Source organism: Dermacentor albipictus, chromosome 1, assembly GCF_038994185.2.
Source record: "Dermacentor albipictus isolate Rhodes 1998 colony chromosome 1, USDA_Dalb.pri_finalv2, whole genome shotgun sequence".
In the NCBI taxonomy this organism is placed as follows: domain Eukaryota; kingdom Metazoa; phylum Arthropoda; class Arachnida; order Ixodida; family Ixodidae; genus Dermacentor; species Dermacentor albipictus.
In genome coordinates, this window is record NC_091821.1 from 407,515,668 (window position 1) to 407,540,583 (window position 24,916).

At 45.9% G+C, this 24,916-nt stretch overlaps 1 protein-coding gene across 6 annotated transcripts in view; it reads right to left on the minus strand.

Moving 5' to 3' along the window:
* Window positions 1–3,358: 3,358 nt before the first annotated feature.
* LOC139054706 (transmembrane protein 198) overlaps window positions 3,359–24,916 on the minus strand; it is a 121,938-nt gene continuing 100,380 nt past the window's right edge. For 5 of the 6 annotated variants that reach the window (XM_070532171.1, XM_070532176.1, XM_070532175.1 and 2 more), the window contains 6 exons: window positions 16,394–16,529; window positions 13,899–14,061; window positions 13,064–13,393; window positions 8,824–9,057; window positions 7,070–7,203; window positions 3,359–4,601 (listed from right to left, as the gene is read on the minus strand). In XM_070532171.1, the coding sequence (XP_070388272.1) occupies window positions 4,464–4,601; window positions 7,070–7,203; window positions 8,824–9,057; window positions 13,064–13,393; window positions 13,899–14,043 (981 nt within the window). In that variant the 5' untranslated portion in view covers window positions 14,044–14,061; window positions 16,394–16,529 and the 3' untranslated portion in view covers window positions 3,359–4,463. Of the gene's footprint in view, window positions 4,602–7,069; window positions 7,204–8,823; window positions 9,058–13,063; window positions 13,394–13,898; window positions 14,062–16,393; window positions 16,530–16,643; window positions 16,875–24,916 lie in introns of those variants that run through there. The other variant, XM_070532173.1, reaches the window with a different exon arrangement.

Here is a 24,916-nt window from a genome sequence, read left to right on the forward strand (position 1 = left end):
CAAACTGCAACCATGTGTCTCTTGTGGAACAAACAAGCGCATTTCTTTGACACCTGCTGTGGGGGCTCGGTGGCTATGGCAGTTTGCCGTGCATGAGGTTGCGGTTTAATTTTCCACCACCACAGCTACATTGTGATGGGGCTGAAATGCAAGAATGCTCATCTAGTTAGATATAGGTGCACGTTTTTAAAGAACCCCAGGTGACCGGAATTATTAATCCAGAGCCCTTCATGATGGCCTGACTCACAGACACAATGTTGCTTTAAATTGTGAAACCCCATGAACCAAACAATCAATTCATTTGATGCACCGGGCAGACATTAGGCAACAGTAGCTTGTCCAAACATATGTTGGTTTTCTTGTAGCAATAAATTAGAAGGGGAATGCCCCGATGGGCTTGAAGGATCCCACCTTCAAATACTAATTGGACCTGTTTTGCAAAGCTTCTTGTTTTATATGGTCGGTGACATAAGCTCTTGCTGGCATCCACAAGAGTAGAGTTTCTACGAGCTCAACAGAGGCAATTGATGGCAGCATATAATTCTGCTAAACAGGCAACACTACTTGTGACTATGGAAGACTCTATGGGAGGTTGGCTGAAAACTGGTCATTGCTGCCTGTAAATGTTCCATGCTTATGCGGTGTTAGAACTTTCGTCTACAGGAAATGCACTCTGGATTTCTCATTATGTAATGAAGAGTCTTCCAAAGGGCATGTTGTCTAAATAGCTTCTGAAGTTTCCCTTGCTGTTCGAATCTGCTAAGGGAAGCTCTAAAACCTTACTTCCGGTTCTAGACTCCCTGCTTTGACTGCAACCCACACTCCACAATTTCTAGATGGAATTTTAGTTTTTGTTTTTCTCGTTGAATGATTTGTTTTTGGCCCTTGATAGTTTAATCCATCTTTCCACTTTTGTGGGTTCATTGGTCTGCATTGCTGCCACTGAGATAGTTTACAAAGATGCTTTGTTTTTCCCTGTTTTTGAGGGAGCAGGGTCCTTGGGACTGTATGCACGTATTCATGCAGAGGTGGATCTATGGTGTTTGCAAATTGCTGTCCATTTCGAGCGTTTTTGAGAAACTACTGCAGATGAGCCTGTGCACTTGTCATTTCTGCGCACTGCAAACGCACACCCCGAAATTTGCATTTGATGCGTGAATACTGTATCGATTTGTGTGTCAAGAATAGAAATTGAGGAACGTTCAGTCTACACGTGAGGCCGCATGTCATGTTTTGTCAGGCTGCATGTTTGTCGGGCTGCATGTCACTGAGTCTCATGTTTAAGGTCACCTACCTGTTGCAGTACAGACTTTTTTCAGTCCATATATAGTGCGATGCTGCAGTTTCTCCGAGTGTAGGCAAGTACATATTGTAGCAGCTATTACTGTGATAAGAAGCTCCAGGTTTGCACTTCTCTGATAGTGCTTTGCCAGTTGTGCGAATTGGTACTGCACATTTTGAAGCCACTTCGTATGTTTGCATCAAATTACACACGAGCCAGTACTATAAGTTAGCTTGCGTTATTGACCACATTCCTCACCTGCATTGAATGTCCTGCAGCATAACAAGTTCTGACGAGACAGACTGAATACCCTGCAGTAAAACAAGTGCTGACAACAGGGATTTATTGTGAACTATACAGCTATTATACTACATTCATAGGCCTATTCAATGCACTACTGAGATACGTGAAGCAGGTGTTTTCTTTTAAAGTATTGTTGAGCACGTAAGTTTACACAACATGGCAGCATCAAGAAAGCAAAACTTTTTTGCTAATAATGCCTGCACCTCAGAACTCAAATACAGATCTAGTCTTGCTTCTCTATGCAGGGTGCTTTAGCTGCGCCAAATTTAAAAAAATAGCCTATGGCAGATAGCAGAATTCTAAACCTTCATCTAAACTACCCAATGAGGTGCACCCCATTACTTCTATGAGAAATCAAAATGCTTAATTGAATTAACATAATTATGCTAACTACCTTTTTAATTAATTACTCTACAGCACATATTTCAATATACGAATTGTACCTAGCAAGTATGCGAGGCACATCGACTCGGAATGAATTCTCAGGATTATGCCAGTTTGCAACTGTAAAAATGTATGACGAAATGCATTGGCATTCATTACTCTTGTGCTTCAATGCATAAAACAACATTTTCGTAAAAAGTATGTGGCACTACAGTGCATATTTACCACAAATTTGATGGTGCATGTTTCAACACCAGTGCCATTAGAATTCATTGAGAGAAGACAATATGCCTTGCATACGCACTAGCCACAATTCATGGATTGAAATATGTGCTATAAGATCATTGAGAAATGAATTAGCATAATTGTGTAATTTATTTAGGCATTTTGATTTCTCGTTGAAGTAATGGTTGCCTCATTTAGTAATTTAGATGAAGGGTTAGAATTGTTCTACCTGCCACAGGAAATCTTTAATAATTTGGTGCAGCTAAAAAAATGAACGCCCTGTTTATCCACTGCAGTTGTTCTCAGTTGTACATCTTGCACATTCAAGATACGAGAAAATAAACTGCTTCTATGCACGAGAGACTATTGCAGCAGCAATACCTTTGTGTAATGCACAGCCTTACATTGATGTCATTCTTGAGGCATAAATAAAAGATGAGAAAAGTTCTGAACTGTAAGAGGGGACAGAACATGGCTTTAGAGCCATCCTGCAAAGCACTTGCACCATACATACAAACCAGGTGGCCAATGCAATAGCACTCTAGAGCATGCATCCAACTTCAACACCTTACCGTTATGCTGGTATCGTTATTACTCTTACCATTATACTGTTTTCACTCTAGCAGCAGGAGCATGACAAGAGTTGTGTAACTAGCTGCATACTTAGCAGCTACATATGCAGCACATCACTCGCAGTCAATGTAGGCTACAATAACACTTGGCTGCTACTGCTACACATTGCAGAGGCCCATGTGATACCTACAAAAAATTTTCGTGCTATAATAGAAGTCTCCTATAGCCTTTTTATTCTATGACTGCCCTTAACCCTAAACATTTTTTTTTTAAATGCCATTGTGGAGATGTGTATAAAATACGGCCCTATATATGCATGCTCTATTTTCTTGTTCTAAATGAGCTTCAGGCCTAGACCAACCGAGAAATGCATTCCTCTAGCATTAAAATAGTCTAAATGTATGAGTGAGGGTCATGGCAGGTCACTAATTTTAGTAAACTGAAGGTAAGGTGGGCATAAGATTTTTAGGATGAGATGAAGGTCAACAAAATTTGAGGACATTCGTCCACCTCTGGTTTCACCATATTACACCATTTTATAACATCCCTGTTTTCTATGGCATGCTGTTATGAGGCAGCAAAACAACCAAGTGGTCATAAACAATCATTTTAATGTGCTGCAGCATATGATATGTACAGTGGAGTACAGCAACAACAATGAAAAAACTTGGACGTTCTCAGATGTGCACAATGAGTCCCGTGTATCGGGGCTGAGTACACTCCAGGTGAAGAGATAATGTAATGACTACCTATTATTATACACCATGCCTTGAATGTGTGAACATGGCATTTAGTGTTTTGTTATCAGAGAGTACACAATACTGTTTTTAGTGTCTGTAGTTTTGGCAGTCACTGAACACTACAAAGTTGTGCCACACGCTACGACTGCTAAGGAAAGAGAAAAAAACTGTACTTGTCCTTTTCTCCCACATATCACAAGTGAAACATATTCACATTAGTCTCTGTCCGTAACTATGTACACCAAACAGTCCTTTATTACACCACATTCCAAACATCAACTCAACAGCACCGGGCCTGCGCTAAGCTCTTGAGCATGAGAAATGCCTCACTCTCTCTGCGCACTGGAAAAAGTCATGCGATAGATGAGAAATACTTTGTGCCCCAGCAACTTCCAGCATGGCTTGTGAAATGCATCCAAGACTGCACCTCTGACTTCTCTGCCATGTCTACGTTAGCTTAAAACACCCTCAAAAGACCATTCATGAATATTTGCTTGCTGTAACAAACGACTAAAAAAAAAAGTGCGGCTTAAGCTGCCGCATCTATTCAACACTCAGCACCACTTTCTTTCTACATTGCACTCCAACAGTGAATTGGGAGAGAAGCTTTTAAGACTGAAAATGTCACTGCTATGGAAACACCTTGTGTTACCGTATTAACCTGCGTGTCTCAAAAGAACCTCCACGACACAGCTTCTCACCACAACATTGGAGCAGGCTAGTTGTCCTTCCCACACTCAGTTGGAGTTGTTACCATTTGCCTCAAGGCTCCTCAGGTCTGTCCCAGCTGAGAACGACAACTGAACACCTGCTCTGCACGTCAACGAACACAAAACGTTCGAACAAGAAGTTCGCTCTTTGTCGTCCGTGGCTCGTGTCCCTCTGGACAGCCAACCCTGCTCGTGTCCCACGGCTTGCTTGCTTCTGTACCTTGGTAGAGGCGATGAAGGTCGTTCTCAAGTCACTTGGCTCAGTGTGGTGGCTGTGCTCTCCGAAGGGTTGAGCATCGTGAGATGCGTCAGGTCGGAGTGGAGCATCGAGAGGCTGTCATCGGGTGGTGGGCACACCTTCTTCTGCAGGCTCTGGATGTAGCTCTGCGAAGCACCCCAACGCCAGGAGGAACAGGTTTTCGGTGCCGAGAAATCGGTCGACCACAGTTCAATAGGTGTCGCATTGAGCAGGAGCAGCATAGATAGGGTAAAGGGGAGAGGGAGAGAAAAAAAGGCCCGGTCTCTCAAACCCTGGGGACATCTCAGCTCGCATTTGATTTTGTTTGCCAGGTGAAAAAAAAAGCTGTCACTGTGCTTGACAAGGCAGCCAAGGTTGCAAGGCCACAGACACAGAGAAAAGTGGTGGTTTGTTACTAAGGCAGTATGCAATCACTCTGGCAATGGTTCTAGCTTAAATTCATGCACTGTTTCAGAAGTAAAGTGGACAAAAACGTCCTTGGTTTTTCACAGGCTGACGAGTCGTCATGCATTAAAATGCTTGTCAAACTGCATGACTTGCACTTACATCTTGTTGTATTAACAGCTGCATTCATATTTACTCCACATGTCACAAATCGGGTAAAGCATTGTATTGAAGAGTGTGCTCATTTGAATACACATGCAAAGACCATGTCACTACACTGGCGGTGGTGGTGATTGTTTTTGTTCAAATCTGCAGTTGCACAGAAAGAATCTGATGGTTAAACAGCACAGATGTGAAAGCAGAAATTGTGCGTGCTTGTAGTCATGCAGTGTACTTTAAGCATTTTTAGTTTTTAAGCATTTTAGTGCAGTGGAAGAGGTATAGGTGCACAAATGTCTTCAAGCAGACGTGTTAAGATAAGCAACAGAGGACCATGGCTGCAGAGGTAGGTACTGCATGCAGTGAGACACCCAGGGATTGGAAAGGCCCACAGCCAATGTTAGTAAGTAAAACAAAACATCTACAATATCTCGTTCATATTTAAACAAGTCATGCTATTAAAGAGACAATGAATGTGACGTGTTTTTATTTATAGCCACAGCAGCGGCTTTGACTGGCATTAACCTTGAGCTTAGCAATTTAGCTGTAGGATATGGGGAGGGAGGAAGCTTGTTGATAACTTGCCATAATACCTTAGAAATGTGCTGTGACAAGATACAAGAGGACAGATACAACAAAGAGGAGGGCATGTACGGACCAAACACTGGTCTGTATCCCTTTTCATATTGAAACCTTTGTGCTTTTGTACTCTATCGTAGTGTGGTTTCAAAACATCTGAGGCCATCTATGCCAGCTGACAAGACGTCCATCATCAATGCATTGCATGTATGAGGACCGAGTTTAATGCTGGTTTTTCCTTGTTCACAGCACAACTTGTTCATAACTTTTAATGTTATTAAGTGCAGGTAAAAAAATACATGAAGTGACAGGATGAGCGGCATCATTTGGACACTTCGTTGTTAGAAAACAATACATTACGTATGTATTGGAGCATATGCTATCTTACTTTGACATAGAACAAATTTCCTTGTTGCTTTCCTTTAATATTTGCTAATTTTGGCACTATAAGTATACCATAGCAACCTGTTATGTGAAACTAAGTTATGACACCAGGCATCCTGTAAACATCAAAAAGGTGAACAAGAAGGTGGCAGGCTTCTACCTCGGACATGATATTTTGGGCATTAAAGCAATTGCAGTGTAGGTAGCCAAAAGCTGCACTAAGCAAAATTAAATACTTGTGTAATGCAAGCGATGTTAAAGAATAACATTATTGAAATGCAAAGAGGTGCCCGCTGTAATTCAAAGGTCTTTGAGAGGGGCACAGGGCTACCATACTCATTATCACTGAGATACCTTTAAATTTAATTGCCAGGAAAGCTAAAGCAGTCCTATCAGTGAGAAATAAGTTTGCTAAATCAAGAATGCGTTACAGAAGTGACAGACTACCAAGCAAAGCAGTTTGTGAATCACACACACTTTTTTCTAGAGTAACAACAAATATGCAATACCATGCTACTAAGAGAATGCTGTAATAGTATAATTAAGTGAATGGCATTCTGACATCTATTACTCGTAGGTCCCTTGTGCTGAGATTATCAGTGGCATACATTATGTCAGTCACAACTGCAAATATGTGTAATACTGAACAATATGCTTTAACTATATAGAATAATTAAGATACTTTGCAAGAATCCGGTGCCTCCAGACAATGTTGCAAGCTGTCTAGGCAAATTGGAGTCTGTGGCACACTGGATTTATCACAGAATTGAAAGGTTACGTATTGTTCTGCTGCTGTCCATAGCAGTCAGCACAGCACTGAATGCTTAATTTGTGCTTTGTGCCACCAGCTGTCATAAGTGCATGCTCCTCGCATCAGACCTCTTCAATATTTGGCATCGTCCGCTGGCTTATTGCCTGTTGGAGGCTCGGAGTCACTCCTCCTAAGAGTTTGCCGCTTTCCGGTGTTTACTAAAGCAGCAGTGTTACCTTGATAAACATGACACATTTAGCGACGGCCTTAGCAATGACAGATGCTTGCACATGACCACCTGCTCTAGCCCTCCCTTGGCATGCCCGTATATCTCACCTGGGAAATGACATCTCCATGAGCAGTCCGCACCTGGTACAAGTATCGGTATTTGCGCTGTCGTTGCTCCGCGCGGGATTCTTCTTGCCTTATTCTCTGTAGGTTGAGTTGACGAGACCTTCGGGATGGCCCAACTGCAGACAGGATAAAGAAAATTACTTGTATGTTGCACCAAAGATGCAGACCCCATAACGTAAGGCCAATTGGTTGCCCTGTTAGACACCGGAGGCTCGATCTAGTGACAAGCCTCAAACATAATAATTGCATGGTCGCTGAAAAAGGAGTGCACTAGTAAAAACAGCATTGCTCAATGACTATGACAGCATATCATATGATAAAGAGTGGTACATAAAGCAAATGAGGGCAAAGGAAATGAAAGGAGGATGCATATGGTGACTAACAGAAGTTATGACAACTGTGTATAAGCATGATCGAGTGCTCATTGAGTGCTCCAGTCCTACATGTTGACGTACACGGGCTTGGCAGACAAGCACCCCACCAGTTGACCGAAGCAGTGGAACAGACTTGACGTCAGAAAGCCGTTTATGTGGATGAACATATGGTTCTCCCCGTTGTTATTTTCAAATCTCGTTATCACGAAGAATGTAGATGAAAGTAAAAGCCAAAGCCAACTAAGCTTTCCCGCAAGCCAATCCTTTTTAATAGCTGGGCTGGCAGATAGCAGATATGGATCTGCACAATTAATTGGCAGTTTTGCCGATAGGACCAAGCACTGATTGCCACAGCAAGCTTCAGCATTGCGCTTGATCTCCTCGGAAGGTGTTCTAATAATACATGGAGATGGCATTCTGGCACAAGGCTGCATGTGATGCAATTGCTGCTATGTAGCAGGAACAGCAACCTGGCAGCTGCTAGGTGTTGCACCTTGATGGTGTATGTGACGAGACTGACAGAAAACAGTTGCAATTTGTCAGCAGCCAATGATATAGGTTTAGTTTGACGTTTACTGTCACTATCGCTAAGGCCAGTGTATGCACACAGCTGCTCGGCAGGAATATGCTAACGTGCATTTGTGCAATACTCATGCCAGCAGCAGAAGGCAGAATGCTGCTCTGTCTCTGCTGCCGAGCCGATTGAGTGACAGTGCACCCACTTGGCTTCGTCGTTTTTGCTGTCAAATACACTGCATTGTCGTGTGCATCTCTGGGGACCTTCTAACCTCTGTGCACAGGCCACTCATGTGTTATTGGTGTTGTGACAGCAGCAGCGCCAATGGCCTGAATGTGCCTCAAGTTTGTATAATTGCGATCACAATAAAACAAAGGTATTGCTACAAGTAAGTGTTCTAACATACAGCCATCGGAAGTAGTGACCAATCAACCTTATCCATAGACAGACACTGCACATAAATAAATCCTCAGCACATCAAACAATCACCTAAAAAGTTTAACATCTTATCCTCAATGGAGCACCCAAATCAAATCAGACACTTAACACAGTAACAGTACTACCATTGGCCACACACAGACAGTGGTGTGGCAGACAAAGATATGGAGGGGGAGGTTTTGCATGCTGCCTTGCTGGTGGATAGGCGTCAAGCTGGGACCACTCTTATGCTTGTTCAATGACCTCAACATTTTTTTAGAAGTGTCAGTGAAGGAATGGTCTTGCAAAGATGACTGGTCAGATAGAGCTCAATCTCCCTTTTTACATCTCCATCTGCTGCACTGCAGGCTACAACCAATGGTACACGGATGACAATGGAATGAGTGAGCATGCAATGCTCCACGTACTGTCAGAGTGGTAGGTGCCGCGGCCAGTGAGCCGCCACTGGGTGATCACTCCGATGACGATGAGCAATGGCCACAGAGCCAGTATGAGCCAGGAAAACCAGCACAGCGGCAGAGGGGGCTTGAGTAGGATCACACCCAGGGACCAGTCTGTCAGGCGTGACCGACTCACAAAGTAGTCCGAGCCTACCACCATCATGGCACCTCCATACACGCTCGTGCCTAGAATTGTCAGGGCTGTATGGGGCAAGACATATGCAAACATGTAGTGTGGCCATAGGTAACAACTGCATTCAGTGCCTATTACACTAGCCACTATGAACAAACCATGGCAGTTTCATTTGATTTGGTAGTATCCTTATGGACCTAAGGGACTACAGAGTAATAGAAACCAGGGAATATAGTATAATAATAAGAAATTCCTGGCTATACAATGTTAACTAATAATGTGCAACAACGAAAAATGTCTTTTATGGAGGTGACTGACACAGGAAGGCAATTCCAGTCCTCCAGAATCCATGGGATAAATGAGCACAGGCAAGCCATTGTGCAACATGTGTTGGTTCTGACCTAATAAATTGTGATCAATGCAGTAGCTGTTTTTATTATGACCACTGTCCTACATCATACTGAACTAGTTAAATGCTCACAATATCTATCGCTGAAAATGGCCTCTGCAGTCCTGTGTGAATCTATGGAACAATTCCAGTGATAGCCATGGCACATGATCGGAGCGCTATGTGTCCTTGTGTATTTTCTAGTAAACCTACAATGACCTTTTGGTTATACTCTGTAAGCCCCACGACACTATTATACAGGCGCAACAAGCAGATTGAGTGGCTGATCTCAACATCTACTACACTACCTCGAGCCAGAGTGCATCAACCTGGATCGACAGGAAATTTCTATACAACCATCACTGAGCACATCACTTTGAACCAGGGAGTAACCCGTATAGGATGTGTTCCAATTCTGGCCAGCATCGCAGCCAGCATCATGTTGACTGCTAAGAAGGCAGTTTTGAGCTTACGTAATAGCATCTAAAACACATCTCTGCGACTGGGTGCCAGCTCATGGCGAAAAGAAAAAGCCAAGAAAATAAAATAATATCTATGTATTTGAACACCATGTGTGTGAACCTTTGGAAAACACAACGTAGTTTGCGCATAAAAAAGCGCGACTACATTTTCTTGTGTGCAGGCGACCTTCCCGTCGAGTTTTCAAGCATTCTGCTCAGTCGCCATCAACAAAGCAGCTTGCATCATTTTTTACTTGAATGTTTTCTTTGTGAAGCTGTCTCTTTTGCCAGCTTTTTGTCAGAACTGGAAGGAGACTTCAAGATGGCCCTTGTCCATTTAGGTGTCTATTATAACCATCTATGGGAAGTATTGGAACACAGCCACAATTGCTGCCACTGAAAAAATTCTGCCAGAAACTACCTCAGAATGACTGTTGATGTTAATGCAATAGCAATATTGCAATTTAGCAACACACCATATTGCCACTGCCAAAACACTTCATGTACGAATTGCATACTGCAGCTGGGCTTCTCTCTCGCGCTTCCCTCTACTAATTGTAGCTAGTGAGTGTGCAATTAGGCATATCGACTTAGAACGAATTCTGAGGATGGCACTGGTTTTGAGATATGTGCTGTCAAACTTGTGGTAAAAATGCAATGTTGCTCCACTTGCTTTAGAAAGAACTGTTTTATGCATTGAAGCTCAAAAGTAACTGGAACACCAACGCATTTTGTTGGACACTTTAAAAATTAATATCTTGAAACTGGTGCAGTCCTCAGAATTTGTTCCAAATGGGTATGCCTTGCAAACTCACCAGGGTATCTACCAAGCTGACATCTCCAAATTCCCTGAGTTTTCCAGGTTTTCCCTGAGTGCCTTTGCAAAATTCCCTGAATGAGACAGAAGTTGGTTTTATGTCAAGACGGGCTGATACCGTGTTGCCCGATGCTGTCATTCTCTAGTAAGCATGCTGAAACAAAAAAATGATTTAATCCAGTTTGAATAGTAAGGAGTAATATCTATTTTATTCAAAAAGAAAGCAGAAGGAAGGTGTCAGTAAAATTCGCAGTGAATAAAATATATTTGGAAAATATGTAAAACCCATTTCAAATCAAATCGAAGATCTTCAAATACGGATGAAACTGAGATGCACACAGAAGTAAATATTTTCGAATATGAGCTATTTCTATCAATTGATAGCAAGCTTATCGGCATGAGGCCTGAACTTTGCCACAACTAAGATTCTCTCTTAGTAGCTGGAAAGTGGACCTCAACTGTCCTGAAATACTCTCAGCCCATACACAACATACCAGTGTTGGATTTCACTGCTTTAAAGAGTTTATGTTGGTTTGGATGAGAGACATCTGCCTCTCAGCTTGAGCCAACACATTGTTTTTTGAGCTCACAGCCCATACACAACATACCAGTGTTGGATTTCACTGCTTTAAAGAGTTTATGTTGGTTTGGATGAGAGACATCTGCCTCTCAGCTTGAGCCAACACATTGTTTTTTGAGCTCAAGCTCCTTTAAAGAGGCGGCATCATGCTTCCTCTCCCGTTCATTCCTAAATGTGTCGGTCCTTTCTGTTCTCGTCCTCCTTTCACCACGCGTTCATCCATCGACCATTTGAAGCATTCTCTAGGTCAGTTGTACAGACAACATCCAATTTTTCGGACTCCCAGGGGCCGCAAAAACATCCGAAAAATCGGGCAGTCTGAAAAAAATGAATATTGCATGTTTTTAACTGCCCTTAAGGGCTCAAATTATCACAGGCACGTCTGGAAAAAGTTCTTAAGGCCTGCCAGTACACTTATTAGGCATATCAGTGCTCATACTGTGACAGGAGACGGGGCTGCACACACGTATATTGCCCCTTCCCATGTTGATTAAGCTTCACGCAATACGTTGTATAGGCTTGACCATGTACCGCTGCTGTATTGACACGAAGCTAGCTTTTGGAAACAGCCATTACGCAACGCGCTGTGATTCCTGAGCTTCGAAGCCAATCGCGTGGATTACAAAGGCAGAGTTGGTGTCATTGCTGACAGTGGCGAATTTTTTCAATGAAAAAAAGACAACACCGCATGGCAAGAAGCTTAATAGTTAACCTAGAAGCAGCTAGGCCTAGCGTTGCCACGGTAGTGGCTACAGCTGCCAGCGGATCTGTGGGCGCGCGTGAGAGCGCCAGTTCGAGGTGGCAAGATAATCGAAATGGCGGCGGTGGTGGCTTTGATTAATGCCATTTCGAACGTGCAGTCAGAGCAAAAAGTCCGAAATATCGGAGGGCAAAGTGTTCTTGCGTCCAAATTTCAGACGTTCTTATACATTGACTCTATGGTCGTGCCGCGAAGCCATGCGAATTATCAGGCATGTCCAAAAAATTGGGCGTCTGGAAAATCGGTTGTTAACTGTATTCTGGATACTCCTCAAGCCGATGACATGGCGTCAATGATGATTCATTGCGATTCCTCTGTTACTGGAGCCAACATTCCCGCGACTTTCGTTCCCTTTCAATAAAATTACAGCTAATCTTCCCTGATAGAAGAGTATTCCCTGAGTATCTCCAGACTATTCAAATTTCCGGAGAATTCCGTTTTCCCATTTGGTAGACACCCTGATTCGCCAGCTACACTTCATAAATTGAAATATATGTGCCATAATGTAAGTAATTAAGAAGGTAATTACATTAATTGTTCAATTAACCATTTTGATTTGTAGAAGAAGTGGCTGACTTGTCGAATAATTTCATTCAAGGGTTAGAATTGTGCTGTCTGCCACGGCAAATTTCAAAAATTTGGTGAATCTAAAAAGAACACCTGGTATAACACGGGTTTCATTCTGCCCAGCACCCCATAAATTGTAAAGGATTTTCTTTTTTTTTTCATTGAGGAGCGGCACAATCCGGTGACCCAGATTGATGTCAAAGAGGTTCATTGAAGAGCAGCACATACCCGGTGGCACACACCCAGTGACCCAACTTGGTCCAATGGTTGGTTTTGACCCCGGTTCCCTCAGCACGGCAGCTCCATGCTCTACCCATTAGATCATGAACTACCCAGTGACCCAAGTTGGCATGAAAGGGGTTAGATACGGACAAACAAGCAAACAGACAGACAGACAGACAGACAGACAGACAGACAGACAGACAGACAGACACACCGCAATCTGAGTGAAGTTCCCAAAGAATGCAATCACATTCAAAGGCACCGAACAGGCCGCAGTACCTTTCTGCCAGAAGAGGTTGAGCACAGCACCCAGGATGCTGCAAGCGAGGAGGATGCCAACAGTCAGCCACACTGTGGACGGCATGTACCAGATCCGCATCAGGGCTATGCTACCAAAGCCTGCAAACAGCCCCGTGTGGAAGCCGGTCAGGAAAAGGCCCGCATGCTGCACCAGCATGGTGATGAGGCCAAACAGCAAGCCAGCACCGAGGGAGACGCCTGCATTGCCTGCTGTTGGCAGGAGGCTCTCCACAGTGCAGATCTTGAACACCACAAAGGAGCCAAAGAGGAAGCCCGTCAGGAACATCACAGCCTTGAAGCAGCGATACCCTGGGTGTAATAGTGGCAGCAGCACAGAAAGAAATTAACAAAACAGCTTGTAGCAGTGGATGGTGTTGAAGCCACCAGGCATATTAGCCCTGCTTTATACATGCTGCCACAATCTCCTAGGTCTCACTAGTAAGTATAGGTCAGTAGCAACATGGTTTGAATGCCACTCATTTATGAATCTGTATGTTTATCATCAGGTCTACACAATATAAAGGACACCAGCCAGCCCAAAGACAACTACTTGACTCTGCACGTACAGTGCGAATACAGAAAATAAGAACAGCAGTTTTATTTCTCTTTCTCCTTCTCTATTATCCTCCTACAAACATTTTCCAACAATAGTCTTGCTTGGTGTGAGAAATTTAACCATATTTGTGCCAAATAAAAAAATGAAAATTGATATTAATGTTTCTTCCTTTTATAGATCTGTATCTGGCAGATGTTTCCCTTCAGGTTATGCACATCAACCAAATAATTTTTTTTAATGCCCACAAGGTTAACTCACCATATAGTGTGTAGACAACACCAAACACCATGTACATGCCGCACAGGATAGCCACTGGAATGTCATAATCAAAGGTGAATTCTTCACAGTCCAAAGTCTCAGATGAGTTGGTGTCTCGCCCATGGTCGAAGAACTGGTCCTGCATTGTTGGGCTGGAGGAGTCCTAAGAGGAAAAATAAATAAATAAAAGGGTTTGTGTTCATAAGTATACAAACTCTTTCGTCGTAATGAACACTGGTATTTTGAAGTGCTGGTCATTAATACTCTCATATATTTTGCATAGCAACTAAAACTGTTTGTATTAAAGGCAACACAAGACATGTGCAAGGCAGTTGTGACAAATTTTAGCAGGGAGGATTCCCGACTAAACGTGCTTAGCCTCAAGAAGCCCCTAACGTCATCATTCCACAAAAGTACCCATCACATAGATGCTGTGATCTTGACAAACTGTCAAATTCCAAAGCAGGTAGTAAGTCATTCGCTAACATGCAAAAGATACCCAAAGAAAACAAAGTGTCCACAGGAAGAGGGAAACAAAGTGATCAGAAGTGGCTGAACAAAGGAAGCCTCAGCTGCATCCAACATTTTGACAATTGCTTTTGTAAGAGCAACAAACAATTTCCTTGGCAGCATTAAAATTGATTTAATTCTGGGGTTTTATGCACCAAAACCACAACATGGTTATGAGGCACACCGTAGTGAGAGATTCCGGTTTAATTTCGACCACCTAGAGTTCTTTAATGTGCACCCAACACACAGTACACGGGTGTTTCTGCGTTTCACCCCCATCGAAATGCAACCGCTGTGGCTGAGATTAGATCCCGCACGCCAGTGTATAGCAGGGCAACACCAAAGCCACCCAGGCCACAACGGCGGGTTTCAGCAGCATTTCTGGAGCTTACTCTCCCAATCTCTAATGGGGCAGGAGAATGAGCAGTGTGAAAAAGTAAAGTTAGGGCAGGGTAAGGGAAACGTAAATGTTTAAAAGGAGTGATTACTTATGAGTGTAAAAAGGGAAGGTGGTGGATCTGCAGGTTTTTCTAAAATTGTGCAGGTGGAAAAAAAATAAGATTCACAACAAGAAATGAATCGTCATGTACATGCAAGCAGCTTTTGCAGTGGCTAACCCTTGTTTATAGGAAATTATTAAGTCACTATGAACAGAAAAGCTTATACCAATCCCACCTATGGCAGTAGTCTGGATCTCCACAACACAAGATAGCCAGAATGTGTGCAGATTTGGGTGAAATTGGAACAGAAGTGCAGTGCTTGTTGTACACATCCCCTTTACTCCTGTCCTATCTACAGCATGCTTTTGCAATTTTAAAAAGCCAGGAGGGGCAGGGTAGATGTGGAATAGTGGAGGTGTTTTCACTATGCAGGACAGTGCATGTACTGATGAGATATATTTATTTACTTATTTGTTTATTTACCAAGGAAATGACCCTTCTGAAGAAAGTCACCCCATTGAGCATGTTTTACCATAAGGTGTTGCTCTGTCTGACTATTTTCTGCTTCCAAACCAAGAAAATAGAACTGAGCACTACAGGTTTTAAGGCTATACATTGTTGCCATCTTAAAATAGCAGTTTTCAGTACCCGTCATAAGGTTCAGAGAAAGATTTAAATTACAATGACATGCCCTTAAGAACAGTGCCGACAGATATTCCTGCTCACATTTCACAACTTACGATATCTTTTCTGCTTGTGCAAGAAGCTGCTAATAACATCTTGCCAATGTGAATATAGCTTAAAAAAGCCATTTATATAGATATATTTTTTTACAAACTGACACGAGATTATATTGAGTTGAACAGGATCAGACAGTGTATTCCAAGCACAGTATGGTGGTTGACAAGATAATCATGCATAACAGTTTTCAATTAAGTCATGTGTCTAGATCCATTAAGGGTACTTCAGGAACTAGTATTCAATTAATTTTGTTAGAAGAAAGAAAGGCAGGCGAGCAAACTATACAGTGTGTCCCAACTAACAGTATGCAACAAAGTTTAGCAAAAACAGCTGCAGGTTATTGGCAGACACATGATGAATCCTCCAAAATTTTGTCTCCTTGATTAGAAAGAACAGTAATTTAACTCACCTTTTAATGATCCAGTTTGATTAACTGTAAGCTGTTGGCAGTCACACGGTGACTATTCCACAATTTATTTCCCCTCAATTATAATTAGTAATTAACTAACTTTCTAATGATCAAATTTATGGCATTGGTGAACGTCACTATGAATATATACTAAACACATGTCATGAACACAAACAAAAAATGAAGAGAGAAAAGGAATGAATTAATTTCATGCGTTTAAACGTGCTTCAATGTAGACATGGGCATGTTATGCACTGACGACTTTCCGTGCTTTCGGCACAGCGCGAACAGGACACTTAAAAGTTCAGACATCGCAGCCCACGATGCTAGCCACACAGAAACAGTTAAACGACGCGAACAAACAGATAGGCACACGCAGTTAGTCACGAGCTCACCTTTTAGAGGGAGACTGCAGCTTTGGCACACATATAAACAGCAGAGACGCTGGTAGGCGGACAGGTCGAGCTCAGAACCTCCAAAGCGCGGGCTCGCAGCAGGCAGGGGTCATGCCTGCTCCGGAGGCCCCGGTGCCTGCAGAGAGTACATGCGCGATAGAATTAAAGACAACACGCGCGGCCAGGAACGAGACCGCAAAAAAAAAAAAAAGCTGCGCCAGGCTACGACAAAACAAAACGTCCCACGCACGGTCAGCAGACAGATTGTCGTCGCGGCACGGAAGGCGGTCGACGCATGCGGAATGCGCGCCTGTAGCTGCGCAACCGGAATAGCCGCCGACGCTTGTTTCAGTACCGTTACCGCGTACGCGAAAATGAATCCGCGCACGTATATGTGTGCACAGCGCCGACTGCTCGCGCCAGCTGCAGCGACACGAGGCACGCGACAGGCGCGTTCCATTATTTGGAAAGCGCGTCGCGGCGCTGCGCGTTTAGGCGCACGTTCGTCCAACGCGCTTGCATACGTACAGCGCAGAAAGCGCGACGCTGTTGCGTGCGGAGCGGCAACGGCCAGCTGGTCAGTAACGAACGCCCAGATGACACGCTACGGGAAATGCCGTTAAAGGAATACGCGACTGCAGCTGTCGCATAGCTAGCTGATAAGTCACCAAATCATTCCATTTCGTTCAGAAAAATAGGAGAGAGAGACGATTTTTTTTTTCTTGTCATGTTCTTACACTTTCCATCGTGCGCATGCGTGACAACAGTCTACTCAGCTATGGCCAACGCAACTGCAAGGCTTGTCGGAATGAAAAGTGGACAACGGGAAGCGATCTAGACCACATGTTTTCCTTTCCGTATTCGCCTTTGTGAGCGACTCACACTGGTGTGATTCACACACACACACACACACACGCTAATTTTTGAGAAATAGAGCACGTTTAGCAATGGGTTACGCCAATTATTCACTGCTAGCATTTCACTACAGCCTGTCTGAGTACACGTATGTATATACAGCGAATAACCGTTAGAAGAACCATGCTACCACGCGTAAAGCGTGCACTAGCTGGAAAATACCTCAGGATTCTGTTACTTTTATCTGCTTTAATTTTTTGCACCTCGTCATCGGATCGCACGCCGCCTCGTCGCCGTTATCGCACCGATGTCAATCATCGCGATTGATGAGCAAACAACAATCGTTACAAAATACGTAAATTGTAAAACGCTCAGACGTTTCCACGCGCAGGCACTGTAGCTATTACAGTACGAACAACATACTCTCGACTGCAGCGCGCGTCAAACACTGACAGTTCCATTGGACTTGCATAAATTAGGACAGATTATAGCTAGTCGGATACAACTTTAGAAAAAACGGGAGGCCCCGCCCAGACGACCGAAGCGGCGAAGTCACCGGCCGTCCGGCGCATGACGTCGGTCCAGAGTGCGCGCCCATTGGTGGATGCTCGTGTGCATCCGCCGCGGAGGAGTAAACGCCCCCTTTTTTCTAAAGTTGTATCCGACTATACATATATAGGCAGGCTTATAGATTTAACTGGGCGTGTTAGGTGAATAGGTTAGAAGCAACACGTTTCCAGCAACTGCATTTCACTTTTCGAAAAAGAAAAAGAACAAAGAGGAGGAAGAAGGAACCACACCGGCACTGACGCGTATTGCAGAACTATGAAAAAAGTTCATAAATACGCAATTAGATAAACAAGTAACTAAACAAACAAACAAGTAGAACATGCACAATACTTTCCGAGTACACACTAACAGTGTCCGAGCTAATCAACAAGACACATTTCGCTTGCGTCCACCCATGTCTATTCGGCACTGAAATAAAAGTTGCGCGATTGATTGATCGAGAATTCACCTAATAAAAAGATGAAATGCAATAACGCTGATAAACGTAAAATAAAGAGCGAAAAGAAAATGTTTCAAGAACATTTGCAGGTTATCGACAGATGCGAACATCGGAATTCAATGTAAGTTCCGGAGAACTTGCAGATACATAGTATATACTACTCGAACTAAAAGATGGCGCGGCACGTATTTATAACATGTATGGGGAACACTGGGAATGCATGCGGCACGTTAGGGCGAAAGCAGCACATGCCTCACGCTGCATAACAGGCAATTGCTCAACGAGCACATCTGCTACGCTCGGGGCGCGTCACGCCACCAACGCCCTAACGTTGGCTTCTCCCCGTAGCAAGCGCGCTCAGGACGGAGCAAGCCTCGCAGGAGCAGGCGAAAACGTGGCGGATGCCATACTGGTGACTAATCAGAGTCAGACGTAGCGTACACGCAGGAAAAGCTTACGTAAGCGACCTTGGCGGGACTTCTCGAGGAACCGGCATCGACTACCACTTGATATGTGAAAGATACGAGCGTGTGAGACCTCTGGGCGCAAATTGCGTCGCCTCAGAATCACCAACGCCATAAGTTCGCCGATTTCAAGCACCGCACAATGGCTTCATTTTTCTTAGTCGCACACACACAAAGAGGATAGCGGTGGTACCTGTCACCTGCAGTAAATACGACTCCGCACTTCGAGCTCCCAAAGAAAAGAGGAAACAGAGGAGGAAGAACGAAAACTAGCAAAATTAAAAGGAGCAAACGAGGCCGCGCAGGTGCCTGATTTCACAGGCAGCGCTTTTACCTTCAAGTTCACTCTTGCACTTTGAAACTTTTTGCTACACTACCACGCCACCAACAACAACGACAATAACTACTACTACTACTACTACTACTACTACTACTACTACTACTACTACTACTACTACTACTACTAATAATAATAATAATAATAATAATAATAATAATAATAATAATAATAGAACAACTGAAATAGAGCACGCACAGTGAAAGTCAAGTGTGCGGGTGAACCTCCGCGCGCCAAGCTGCCTGTCGTCGTCAGCCCGTTTGACGAATTCTGCGTCGTGCGCCGAACCCTTTCTACACATCTTTCAGCCAGTCGGGGCGTCGACGCGTCGCGTGCTTTTCTTTGCGGATCTCGGTAGACAAGCGCCGGGGGCGCGGTGCGCAAGTGTGTCGTCTCGCGGGCGTCCGTCGCCTGAGAGGCGACGTCCCGCAGACGCCGCCGCCGCCGCCGCAGGCTCGCCCTAGACACTCACTCACATTTGCGGCTCGTAAAAGCGGGTCAACGACTGCTTTGCACAGGCGGGAGAAGGTCTGCCCTGCCCCAGCCTGCGGCTGCGTCGCACTGCTGCCGAGGAAGCACCGCGGTTTCGGCAGCGGTCTACAAACGCATGCAGGGACACCTCTAGCTCTCGCCGATTCAGTACACGGACATCTAGGGCGGTGTTGAGTTCCCTGTATCCGGTCTGTCCAGGACTTGTTTTTCTTTGCCCACCCGTTAAGGAATGTTGCGGTCGACTTCTATCTACGCACAACATCACAGGTAGTCAAACACCGCCATGACAGCTAGGTTAAAGCGTACCGGATCTCGAGTATACGGGCCCATTCGGCATCTACGTTATGCATCACTCGATACAGACTTTGAACGGAGCACCTAAATTTCAGGCGGGCAAACACGTGGACAGTGCACACATCGTTTGCGAGATAAGAACAACGCTTAAAGCTAAGCGTGACAATCCGTGCGTGTCGAGCACAATTCAACGTAAACGTTACGTTGTCGTCACCGAACGACTTTTCAAGCAATACCCGCGATGAATTACGAACGCTCGGCGTTCGCCTCTCGCTTACGCAATACAGACGAGTGAAACGGGCGCGATCATTTTCGCGGACGCATGCGAGCTCGACATAAGCAGACGAAACGTGTTGCCACGAGCTCGCGTTTCAGAAAGGCAGACTTCAATGCTAAATTAAAAGCAGTCGTCCGCTAGCACAGACTGCGCGAATGCTCACGGCGGAAGCAAGTCCTAACGTGACTGCGAGAACGGAAGGAGGACCCGCCACGCAGGCCGTATAATCTAATCGCTTCCGCACGCGGCGCAATTAAAACACAGATGAGGCGGGGTCGCGGCTGCGAACCGTCGGGACGTCGTCAACACGACTGCGCTGCCTCCTCCCCTCCTCATCGCTGCTTCTTCGGACCACCGCAGCGGATCCGCTCAAGAAACCAGAGTCGGCGGCGGAGCAGCACACGTACACTCTTCGACGTGAACCCGAACGGCAAACTGCAGGGATGGAGTTAACCGCGTCCCTACTCCCCCTCGCTGCTCCTCGGCCGCTTCCGCAGACAGCGCGCCGTCTCGCGCGGGGGTAACACTGAAGATAAACGCGCTCGAGACGCAGGAAAGGGAGAGGGGCGGAGATGCGGCGCAGCGGGAGAAGCGGCAGGGAGACACGCAGGTCGAGCGAGCAACGCGCCAGCCGCCGGCGCGCAGAGCGAAAGGAGAGCGGGAGAGGTCGGCTCTGCTGATGAGCGCGGTGGCTGCAGCTCGGCGGGGAAACGGTTCGCTGCCTTCGAGCGCGCTTTCACCGGAGCAGAAGTGCTGCGGCGGCTGACGTGGGATTCGCAACTGTATTCTTCAGGAGGCGCCGCGTGGCCAATGCGTGGACGATGGAGCGGAAGGCTGCACGCGGGGCGTGCGATATATATACGAACCAACCTGTCGATTTGCATTAAGCCTGACTATGTTGCTGTTTTCCTGCCTCGGAGAGTGAGAAAGAGAAAAAAGAAATAAGATGGATAATGCGTGCTTGACGACTGTTTCGTGTCAACACGTCAAGCTGTTACGCACGCGATATAGCACTTATTCAACAACGAAAGAAAGCATGACAGCGAGATAGCGCTGTCGTGCTTTCGTTCAGTTTCCGCCAGAGATAAGAGTGATTGCTGCAGCTATGGGAACAGATAGCAAGAAAAAAACCTTGCCGAGATCCCGGGGACTTAAACTCCGGTCCTGATGCCTTCTCCAGGTACGAGTAGCGGACCGTGGCGCTTCAGGGAAAGCTTTGCGGCTTTCATGTGGACGGCAGATGACCTAGGAAATAAATACGCCTAAAAAGAACAACCTTTCCAAAGGGCCACTGATGGAGCGGCGCAGGTTCCGATCATTTGCATAGATAGTGATCTCTCTAAAAGGATACTCTTAAAGGGAACACATATAGCCGCTCTTACAGGACTGTATACTTCGAAATACAAGGATTAAAACTACAACATCTCTTCATTTTTATAGCAGAAAAGTAGCCGGTGTTCCGCATTAGGCACACAGGTATGCACGCGCGAAAAGAAAGAAAACCTGTGCGGCTGGCTTCATATGCAATATCATTGCTATAACAATGTCGGATCACTAATTGCGCTCCCCCCCTCCCCCCCCCCCCCCCCGAGATTTTACCGTATACCTTTGCCCACAAGGGCATAACGCCGACTCCACAGGGCCCGTTCATATGCGACGGCTCGCCGTGGCTGCAGCTCCGCCGCGTGAAAACGCCTCGGCCACCGCTCCGGTTGTCGTGCCGCACACACACACACACACACCACGACGTCCTCCGCCGCCGCTCGCGTCACGACAAACCGTACACCCCGCCCGCTGGCTTCCCTTCTTCCGCGCAGCGGCCAACGCTGGCTGCCGCATGTTGCTGCTGCTGCTACTGCGAACGCCGCAGCTTGCCGCAGCACTACGCAGGCTGCGGCAATTGCTTGGCCCTGCCAAGCGCTGCTCCGTTTTCTCGCTAATTCAATCTCCTTTTTTTGGCCCCCGCCGCCGTATAATATTGTTTCGCAGAAGAACGGCCCGTCGTCGTCACTTCGCGAGACGACCTTGACCTCCGGTGCAGTCGGCGAGCAGATGTCGCGAGGCTCGCAAAGACATCCTTCGCACAAGCCGCGCGGCAGCCGACTCCCGACTGTTCTACGAGACCGAATAGTTTATACAGCCGGCAACGACAACAGCAAAGAGAGAGAGAGAGATAAAAGAAAAGTAAAAAAAAGAACGCTACTAAAGAATAAAATTTATCGCAGATTGTCTCTGCGTAACCTTAAAAAAAGAAAAAGGGAGGATGGGTGCATGAGGCTTCGCGGATTCATTGGAAATGCTGACAAGTACCGTATGTCGCACACAGAAGTATACGGAGTGCGCGCTTCCACACGCTTGCTATACGAGTGAGTTTTAGTCTTCTCCCGGCTACTGTGTTCTATTTACGAATGCATTAAAGGCAGCATAGCCCACACATACGCTTCGTGACGCGTAGACTCAGCCGGCACAACGAGCACAGGATTGCAGATGTGCCTGAAACAGGAAAGGGAAAAAAACAAAGGAGCTAGCTAAAGTGCCCTGCGAGTTCCTTGGCCTGTCAATCTTGAGCCGTTTTCGCATCAGATGGTGCGAAAATGGCTTTTCATTATACATGGCATCCTGTATAATGAAAAGGTCAGAGTTGGCATTTTTGTCGCGCGTGCCTACGTTGCGAATGTCGTTTCACGCCAACTCGTTTTCAGCAAAACAACTGCCCGTCTGACAACAAGGCTACATTGAAGTCACGTGTATTTCGCGACTGTTTAGCCTCTGCGCGTAATAACATGAGTTGAAAAGGAAACTATTTCCTATCGCATGTCTCGCGAAATTTCCGATCACGAAGAAATGAACGACCGGATTCGGCAGCAACACGTGCTGATGGACTTCACCTGAGAGGCCGAAGAAGACGCCGAAGAAGCGAACAGGCAAGCAACCTATTGCCCCAGAAGACTCCAGTAAACGCACAGCCGTCCGGTTCAACCACGCTACGCGTCGGGGGAAAAAAAAAAGAGAGAGAGAGAAGAGAAAGCAAGTAACGAAGTGCAGTTCCACATGTGTAATTTCCATGAGGCAGCTTTCGGAACACGACATACGTCGTTTGCATTGACTTCTGAATATTTGAGACAACTTGCACAGGGCTCAGAGAGAGAGAGAGAGAGAAAAGAAAATGGTAAGGCGCGCCGATAATTACATTAGAAAGAATTGCCTTCGCTGTTTTCCTCTGCTTTCCATCCACGCGCCAGAGTTCCCCCGATAATGCACAAAAATGCATTAACGGTGCAGGCGGGAAATTACTTCATACGCCAGAAACGGCCACGACAATAGCGGTATACCAGAGAAGCTGACAAGCGCAGTTGCCAAGGTTTCCTCCGCAAAGCAGCGACGCATTGTGGGGAAGCGCGAACAATAAGAAAGATGGAGGGAAGAAACTGCAGAAGAGGAGGGGGGAGGGGGGCAATAACTGAATGCGACAGCGAAAGTGCGCGACGCTCGAAAGAGCCACGGGACATGTACAAAACATAAAAAGCAAGAAAGCGGCGAAAAGAAACAAAGAAGCGCTTAAACAAAGAGAGGAACGCGGAGCAGGAAAAGAGAAGGATGCGGGAAAGAGAGCGATCCAACGCGAAGGCCACTTTGGGCGGGCGGCGAAGCCGAAGCGGGTGTTCGGACGCGGCCGTCATCGGGGCGCCGATCACGTCGAGGCGTCGACGGCCCGTCGTCGCCGCCGCAGCGGCGGCTGCAGTAGCCGGAAAGCGCGCCGTGTGTACGCACCGGGCTATCGCTCAAAAACGGTGCAACGTTGCAGAAGCTACACAACCGGCGCGAGGTTTTTTTTTTTTTTAACCACGAGATCAACCCATGCCGAGACGTTCGCACCCGCGGAGGAGAAGTGGGCGTGATTGATCGAAGCTGATCCGCTGGCATATCACGACAGCCGTATATACGCGGCAGAACAAGTTACGCTTTAAAGAAAGGCCACGCGAATCGTGCACGACATTGATCGTGTATAGCTGCAGCGCCACGTCCACCACCGTGGGCATGTCTTTTAAGCTCACCTAATGCTGCGCGTTTTTAAGTGCGATATATAGAAGCACTGCGTAACGCATGGATGGCGTAGGCCGCCTTTCGACGCCCCCCGCTCCTCCCGCTATATAGGCGCGTTTGCGGCAGCAAATTCGATTACGCGGTGAGCGGCGTCTCTGCTTGAGCATTCACGTCGCACCGTTCGAGCTGGGACATCTTTTGACAAGTGCGTGCGCGGTAGGCACGTTGAGGCCGTTCGTCATAGACGTTCACCTACCTTTTTTTTTCTGCATATTTATTCATCTGCCTTTCTTTTTTTTTAGAACATGGAGGCGCAGCTAAATATAAACGCTGCGACAGTGCGGTGCGGAGCCAAATGTGTTACGGTTCGCCGGACGTCCGAACCGTGCCATAATGCCGAGTGTCTGTGTAGGTCGCGCGGCCAAACTGAGGCCAGTGAAATCTATTCTTGCTGTTCTCTTCCTTTTGTTTTCTTTCGCGGTTGTCGCGAAACACCGAAAGACGCCCCGCGGCATTTCAAAAATTTAGGCGCGTTGGCACGCCAGCTAAGGCCAGCCGACCGACCGCATGGAACGCGCGCCCAAAGAAGAAAAAAAGACCGTAAAAAAGAAAGGATGAAAAAGAAGGGGAGGGGGTGGAAGGAGAGAGAGACATCCACCAAGCAAAAGAACGAAGGCTGAGGTCAACAGATGAAAAATGTAGATCCCTCTAAAGCCTTCGCAACCATCAAAGATGGCGGGCCACCTCCTCC